At 39.3% G+C, this 9037-nt stretch overlaps 1 protein-coding gene across 1 annotated transcript in view; it reads right to left on the reverse strand.

The window, feature by feature from the left end:
- Positions 1–9037, reverse strand: part of TBL1XR1 (transducin (beta)-like 1 X-linked receptor 1) — a 59078-nt gene that overhangs the window by 16209 nt on the left and 33832 nt on the right. Inside the window, exon 2 of the mRNA XM_010192600.1 lies at positions 613–715. Coding sequence (XP_010190902.1) covers positions 613–670 — 58 coding nt within the window. The 5' untranslated portion in view covers positions 671–715. The remainder of the gene's footprint in view (positions 1–612; positions 716–9037) is intronic.

Raw genomic sequence — 9037 nt, forward strand, 5'->3', positions numbered from 1 at the left:
GCAAGCCTGACACCAAAAGACAAAATCCTCCAATAATGCATCCTGCAGGGAGGGAGGCTTTTGAGAACCCACGGCTCATTTCTGTAAAAAAAATTGTTCATCTGTATTTAAATTCAAATGATACAAATCATACGGTGACAGTTGCCAACTCTTCCTTCGCAATGCAGCAACATTCACCCTCCCACTGTCATGCTTAGGCCAGGAATTCAGCCATGCAAGACCAGCTCGCAGGAGCATCATCTCAAAACCAGGAAAAGCAGTATTTTGGAGGTCATACTTTTTTCTTCTTCAAGTAGCCCCAAAGAAAATGGTGCAAAGTGTCATCGTCACCCTGTAGATAAAAGCAATCTCCAGAAAAATGCATTTCTAGCAATCAAGTAAGTCCTTAGTTGGTTGACTGCCATCTAAAAACTCTAAATGATTAAATCTGATTAAGTTACAGAAGGTAACTTGGCAGGAATTCATTCTCTTGTTGGGAAGAAACACCAAGAAACAGTTCAGACAGAAGCACATGCCTACTGGCAAAATAATTAAATGAGTCGCTAAAGCCACTTGCAGACGAATACCAAATAAATTATGCATTGTTTAAGAACCAGAATTGTAAAAACTTACCTGACTCCTGCAAGTATCTATATACCAGGAAGTTAACCTCATCACTGCTTATACTCATCTTTATTCCCAGTTAAACCATGAGGTCACAACAAAGGACACAACCCTGAAAATAAAAAAGTAGGTCAATTAACTATTTTTAGTACCAATACGTATTTCTCAGCAAATGCTATATTTATAAAGTAAGTAGCTCCCTGGCAGCACAGACAATGGTTTTATTTTATAATGCAAGTAAGCCTGCCACAGTCATTAAAAAGTCATTTGTTTCACCACAACATAAAGGCCAGTAAATTAAATATTGAAGGGATGGATTCTCAAATGATGTAAATTTGTACGGAGTGGGGAACTAGACCCTTTAATACAAGTATTAAAAAGGCCTTATTTCACAGGTTTTTAAATAATAATCAAGTGAGTTTCAGCAAGTCAACATTGTTGCTACAGAACACATTTTTCAAAAGACAGAACACTTGGTTTCGTGTTGGTATCCAGGCAAGGTCTCACTTTTACTTTCTAATCTACTTCAATTTTCAAGTACTCCTTCTCCAGTAAAAGAGTGTAACATAGGCTACAACACTGTATCTGTTCAAAGAGAGTCCAACTATTTCCACTGAAAAGCAGATAAAGCCTCATCTATATATTTATTTATATCCATATATATGCTTTGCAAAAGAAATTCCTGAAAATAGAGAGAAGAATTAAACAGAACATTTTTAGTAACATTTCTCTAGGCTTTTAATCAATGCTTTAAAAATACTGATGGATATATAGAGACACAATTTTGTCTTGATTTTATTAATGGTAGATATTTAGCAAAACAAATAATGTAGCAGACTATATATACGTTCGAGGACAAATTTTGAAAATATGAAGCAGCAAGAGTCTTTAAAGCGTGAAGGTGAAGAGACAGAATACAGTACTTAACTTTACATCTCATTTTTGAGAACATTCTTGTGACTTCTGAATGTTTGAAAGGAAAAATTCTGATTTTTTCCATGATATCCAATAAACAAGTAAAAGCATCAGCTACCAGAACAGAGTATGAAATAAGGTCCACCTCCTGTTCCCATTATTCACCCAGCACTTTTCACTGGCAAAAGATCAAACCTTCAAGGCTTTTACCCAGCCACCCACCACCACCGTTTTCTTCCACAGAACCGGAGTCAGAGAAGGTAAGCGACTTTCCTACTGTTATTTGACAAAGCTTGATCTGCATCCCATGTGAAAAAATAAGGACTAGAGAACAGGTTTTCTTGAATTATTCAAAGGAGAATGATCTTGCCGTTAAGGATCAGCTACATGGCTGCAGTCAGCCCGTTAATTCCCCACTGTTGTGAGGTGTGAAAGCGGTGAACGCAGCAGGAAGCAACAACTGAAAAACTGTGGTCAGCATTATAGGGCTGCCAAATAGTCCAAGGCTTTACATTTTCTACCTAATCATCTTTTCCTAGCAAGATTTCCCAGGGAAACAGGGCAAAATGACCACGCTTTCTTTCCTATTATCTAACTTTTGAATTTTACCAGTCAATTGCAACCAAATTTGACAGCAGGAAGAGAAGCTGCAGGATGAACCCAGACATCAAATCAATGTGTGCCTGAAACCACACATGAACCCTGGTGAGTCGATGGACATCCCCAGATCTGCCCCAGCCACGCAGTCGCCCGGTCAGTTAATAGCTGGGGGTAACAGCTGCTTGGTTTGGAGTGGGCACTGGAAAGACAACACAGTCTGAGAGCTGCGCAGGGAGGGCTTAGATCCAGTTGTGACCAGCAAGACTCGAGTAGGAGAGCTGGGATGATCCTGCACGGGAAACGGGGGACTCATACATGATGCAGGACACAATCACAAAATCCAGATCTTGTGTTTATAGAGCAGGTTGAGCACACTGCGCTGCTGAAGGGGGGAAGATGCTTTCAGTTTCTTAGGGAAATGAAAATGCAAAAGCTACTGAAATCCTTCTCATTTTTAAAGGTAAAAATAATGGCTCCAGTAAAATAACTTCTAGCCAGTGTAACACAACTTGTAAAGATACATTGATATCCCTATCCCTATCCCACCCCACTTGTTTATTGAGCAGTATGTGAAATTATTGTCATTTTAGCCATTTCATGCATTAGCAACCAATTCTACCATGTGCAAGACCAAACAGATTTTATTCGGCTACGTTTTGTTACCGTATCTGGCACACATCATCTTTATTTGAGACTGCTTGCTACAGAGAAGTTATGTAGGAAGAGGAACAATATGCTCCTTAAGAAGAAAAGGTATTTAAATTTAAAAAGACTCATAAAGAAGCCTTTATTACATTACACACAAACAGTAGTATTTGTTTCATGGGCTTGTTACCAACTTTTTAAATCTTGCTGCATCATCTAAAAAGATCCAAATGCAGAAAGCAGATGAAAGTGCTCTTTACACAGAGAAAATCTGCATTATTAATATGAAGAAGGCTTCCCACTCAAAGCAGAATCGTGGAGATGCCCCATAAATTCACCTGGACAGCTAAAGAAAAAAAGCTAAGATTCGGCTTGGCTGTCCATGTCCAATGAGCACTATTTTCCAGGGCTGGTTCTCAGTGTTTTCCACATGACACCTTGGCAAGGAGGAGCCCTGCCACACGCTGTCCTGCCTGGCTATCAAGAGGTGGCAGTGCAAGCCTGGCTTTGGTACTGAAACAACTAGAAAAATACAGAAATCTGTTCAATAAATATATGGCTTGCCTGATGAGGACACGAAACTGAAAAGGGTACAAACATTTCCAGTTTTTTACCTAGCTATTGCTTTATCCATTTTTTTAGTGCTTATTTAAGTCTTCTGAACACTCATCTCTGTGTTGACCCCCCCACCATGGGCCCAGTCGCTTGGCCAGCACCCTGGGACAACCATCGCCCCACAATTGCCTTGGGGACAACCACTGCCCTGCTCACCCACAGCCAAGGGAAGTGAGGAATTACAAGAGGAACAAGCAACACCAAACCACACTCCTTCCCATCCCAAATGCAATCAAATTAAAGAGAAACCACCGCAGAAGCACAGATAGCAGAGGATACACTAATCCCTTCCCTTTGACAAATTTTAAATCAATACCAGGCTTGCCTCTGGCTGCCAGGTTTATGGGGACAAAGCCAGCGGTCCCTCGGCAATGGGCTTGCTTCATTACTGCTAGTTTATTTCCCCCAAATCTGCTGTTTCCATGTGTAATCGACTACTTATTTGAGGCACTTAAAATTATATTAATATTGCTATTTACTTTAGATAAAGCAATTAAGTGAAAGAAAACACAAAAAAATTCAAAAATAACTAGACATTACACAATTTCTACCAGTCTTAGATTTCTAGCCTAATTTGCAAAGGGACCATTAAAAATATTTCAAGATATTTGCACCTGCATGTCCCAAATCCATCCTGAAAATGTAACAAGACCCTTTAGGCCCTTTTGTCTGGCCCTCATAAAAATTCCAAGTCTTCCTCAAAATATTCTTTGGATTTACAGGAAATACGGCAAGGTGCAGTGCACCCACACCACTGTTCTAGTGCCAAGGGTGCTCTTCAAGGAAATCTCCTGCTTGCCTTGTGGTTGTTTTGCACCTTGGAGCAATCACAGTGCATGTGAAGTTGATACCTTGCAAGTAAAAACTAGGATTTAAGAAAATAAAACCAAAATAAAACAAAACAAAACCAAAACAAAAAAAGAGACGTGCACAAGGGTTTACTAACCATGCCCAAACTGCACATGAACTTCCAGTCCCTAGGACTGCACCAGGATCGATATCCACTGCTTAAAAACAAGTTCACTTCAGCACATCTTTTCTCAGACTCTTTCAGCTCACACACATCCCCATGACACCCAGCAATGCTGTAGCGCCACTAACTCTGTATTACAGTGCAGGTAACCCGTCACCCTGCGCTCTCCCGATCGCCCAAAGCCACCGGTCCACAGGCACTGGTTATCTGTAGGATCCTCTTCCTGAAGAGGCCATGGTTTATAATAGCACCATTCAATTAGAATAAGCATAGGATCAAAACACCATAGATAATTTTCAATGTCGCTATAGAAAGTCCTTGAACTCTCAAAATTTGTCAAGTGTGAAACATATCAGCCATAAAATAAAAGTCAACTGTCTATACATATGCTGGCCTCAAGATCTACTCCAGAATGAGATGTGCCGCAGGTCAGGAACAGACAAAGATCTACGTCTGCGCTTTAGCCACTGACCTACTCATTCCAACTCTGACCCCATGTCAGAAATCACATAGAAAGCCATACAAAAACTACTTTTTTCAAAGGAAAGGTTTCTTCTACTTAGCAAAAGTGTGCCTCTATTTCAGTAGCATCCCTACCATAACTCAGACACAGCAGGGTCTCATGTGGGCTTCTCCACTCCTTCAGGACCACTCACACACTTTTATACTTTGGGTAAAATTTCCAAATAAAATCTGTTATAATGAGATCAAGTTCCACTATCACCAGCACTGGATCTACAGGCTAATAGGTGCCCAACAATAGAAATCTGATTGTGTTTCTGGCAAATTATTATTCTACCTTACACGTTTACACTAGATTTGTACTTTTCTTTCAGGTTCACGCCAAATGCTAGAGAACAGATGCTGCCCGATATGGCCCCTGGCCTAATAGGTTTTCTTGGGTGTTGTTTTTTTTTTTGTTAAGTTCTGGGTTTTTCTTCTTTAAAAAATAAAAACAAACCTGAACTGGCAAATTTTATACATCAGATTAGCACTTTGTACCTCTTAATCACGGTTTTATAATGTACAGAAGATTTAGTAGAGTTAGATTTATTGTATCATCTCACAACAGCCTAAGAAAGGCACATTTCTGGTTTTAGGTGGGCTCTAACCCATCCTAATTAGGTAGGATAACAGGAAAACCTGGCAGGCTGCTGTGAATAATAATTCCCCAAAACATACCAATCATTAGTTTGGTACCACCTATGATATGCTAAAGGGAACAGCTAATGCTCTGGGTGGCTCTGAAAAATGTTTAATGTTCAGATTAAACAGATTGCTACATTTATCTATAGAAAAGAGAAGTCTGGCTACAGAAACAATAAATCTACAACAGAAATATTGCCACTAGTCCTTTTAGTTTTTCCTCTTTTACGAGAAATCTTGACAAATATTTTGCTAGCATGTGTCCGCATACACAGCAATACCTTTTTTTTAATTGCTGCTTATCAATCTTCCTTTTTTTCCCATAACCATGACAATTAAAAAACCCCACAAATTATATGAACCAACCCAGAAATGTGTAGTCTTAATTCCACCCAAAAACACTGAAGCTGCATACAAGTCCTCGGGAAAATTCTATTAAAATGCTGCTTTACATCTGTATTATGTCTCTCAAAAAGGAAAACGAAGTCCTGCCTGTGGTACACAACTCCTCTTCATTGCGCTGTGCAACAAGCACTGGGAGTCCCCCAGCCTGGCAATGATGATGCTGAGGCGCTCTCCAAAGGCTCCTCCCCAAGCCATGGTGGGTCTACCTTAAACGGCCGCTCAACTCAGGAAGATGACACTCTATATGTATGGATGGATGCACATATAGCTCTTTGGAAGTGGTTTATAAAAGGAAAACTCATAAAATAAATTAGTGGTTCCTGTATGTCAAACACAGAGTGTACGACCAATGTTGTACATCCTTATGCATAAGAATTTATCAGACATCAATTTCAACCAAAACAAACATGTTCTCATACTTTACAAAGAAGAAAAAGAAGTTGAGTTCTCTTTAATGGTATCAACAAATTGCTCTAAACACTCCTATTTGCTCTTTCACATCCTCACTTGAGAGGTGGGCTCCAATACTGTATTGGGCACAGTACAAATGAACCGTTATTGAGGTTCTCCCATTATCTGACAATCTGCAATTAGGAATTCTTTCTAACCTTCTGAATTCAAGGGAAACATTTTTAAAATCAAATGCATAAGCCTTGTCGTAATATATTTTAAAACTGAAAGTTATCTCATTTTCTGCACTTTTACCTGTGTCTCTAAACTTCTATTATTTAAATGTGCCCTTTTTTAACATTAAGATTCAGCAATCTATGCCAAATGTGAGCTTGCATAAAAAACTATTGTAATTCTACCTAATGAATCTTCTTACTGATTTCCCATATGATCAAGCTTTGCTAGTTTTCCTTCCAGCAATTTAAAATAAGAGATGCTTCTCATATTCATATTTTAACTCTAGTGCTTTGCTTTTAATCTGAAGAATACAGCTTGATTTCGAAATACTAAGAAAATAATTTTTCCTTTCTTCATCTGAATTGTTTTCCTTAGCTTAGGAGATAAATATTTGTATTCTGTACTTCAGCTTTAGTGACCTAATTTATGGCAACAGTCTGTCTTTCTGTGCCAATTTGAGAGTATGAAGCATACAAGATGACAAAGCCAGTTTGAAATTTTTTGAAGAAAAATTATAACCCTGAAAGAGTGAACAAGGGGGCAAACAAAACAAAACAAAACCAACCACAAAACCACCCAAAACTTCAGCTAAAAATAACAGTTACTGTCTACTTATTTGAGTACTGAGTCCTCAGACAGTCCTGAGTCCTATTACAAAATACACTGCAGATGAAGCCCATTTGTTGGTTTTGCCTAAAGCAAAGTAGTATTTAATTACTGAACTATGAATCTCCTCCCCAAAGTCATCTGCTGCCTGACCCAGGAGACTGGGATTCAGGATGTTACAGCAGAGACAAGCAAGAGCACATTCAGTATCGGGTTTCCAGGGGTGTGGCTACAAAGCTGCAACTTCTATGCTTTCTGGAGTTAAAAATACACCTTCCTGGACAGCTATAGGGCATCTTGTACCGATTCCCGGCAGCCATATTTTGTAAATTCCTAGACTGACCAAAGGAATAGGGATATTTCCGATATCGACACTTTATTCAACATTCTTCAGGTTCTTAAACCTGCTTGTTCCTTGCTACGATGCAACACAAGAAATTATGTGTTTGCGGGAGATTTTTCTCATTTCCTGCATCAGAATAACAAACAGGAATCATATATTACTATTTTAAAGACTTTTCAGCTGTTTGGGCTACAACAAATATCCACATCTTTATCCAGGTACAGCTTCTCTGCATGATAATTACAACCCTGTTGAAATGGAGCTAGTTCTGATATGTCTTTCTTCAGTAGCAAGTATGTTATTCCTTCAAAACTTAGAAGCTAAACCCAGATGCCCAGAACATGTAATCACCAGCAGCAGGAAGCCCTGTCTCAATTTTAACTACTTCACGAAAACCATCCCCCCCCAACTCCCCACAAGATCCCAAACCCAAACATCCCATCTCTGTCCCCTGAACACAGCCAGGGAGAAGGCTTTTAATCACAGAGCTCAAGTTTGCTGATGCAGGCAAACTAGAATTAAATGAAAACTGTCCAGAAGTCATAGTTAAAAAGTTAAATCACTGCCCTCTTTCACTTAAATATTTTTCAGAGCATACCAACCAAACATTGTTACTACAAAACACCTCCTTGATCAAACAATGAATCCAGACCAAAGGCACCTTTCAGAAAAGAGGAGCCAGTGACTTGATGGGATGATCTTCAGGGTTAAGCTGTTCTACATGTGCAGAAGCCGGGCAGATGCCTATGGCAACAAACCAAGAATTGTAGATTTCTAAACTTGATTAGAAATTGTTTATTTTTGATTGAGCACCAGAATTAGCACATTTACCTGGGGAAGCAGTAGTACAGGCTTGGCCAGTATGGACCGCTTAGAAGACGACCCGCAAAACCCATCTTCTAGGCTCTGCTTGCTAACCTGTATCTACTCTGTACTGGAGAGGGATCTACCAGACAAATACTTTTCTTTACTCAGGGAGAGACATCTGTCCCCAAAAAAGGAAACTATTCTTTTTAGAGGGGCCATCATAAGAACAGTGATAACGTCAAGCGAGCTGTCAAACTTCCAATTATTAGGCCATGAGAAGGATGTCCCTTCAGGCAGACATTACAATCCTTCAGGAATACCCATTTTAAATAAATTAAGACTTTTGCAATCAAACGTACAGACCCTGTCTCAAGAAGGCTTTGTGAAATTGTTAAATGGCTTTAAGTGCTAAAATAACGTCCTACTAATATTCTCCAGATCTAGACACAGAATAGTGGTGGGTTGCTGAAATCAAATGCTAGAAAGATGGAAACTGAAATCAGCATTATCCGTTTCGGTGTTTAAAATCCCATGCAATACACGTCTTCAGCATGCACCCAGTTTTAAGCATGCAACTACACAACTGCTAATCTTCTGCACTGCACTAAAGCCTTAGCAAAAAATTAATTATGGATGAATGTGGGAGCACACCCATTAATCCTCGCTTGGATCAAACCATGAAATTATTTCAGAGAAAATAACTGATTGAGAAGAGCTCTTGACTCGGTCAGAATGAGCCCTATCAAGAGCTT

The sequence above is a fragment of the Mesitornis unicolor genome, unplaced genomic scaffold (assembly GCF_000695765.1).
Source record: "Mesitornis unicolor isolate BGI_N332 unplaced genomic scaffold, ASM69576v1 scaffold44109, whole genome shotgun sequence".
Taxonomy (NCBI): Eukaryota; Metazoa; Chordata; class Aves; order Mesitornithiformes; family Mesitornithidae; genus Mesitornis; species Mesitornis unicolor.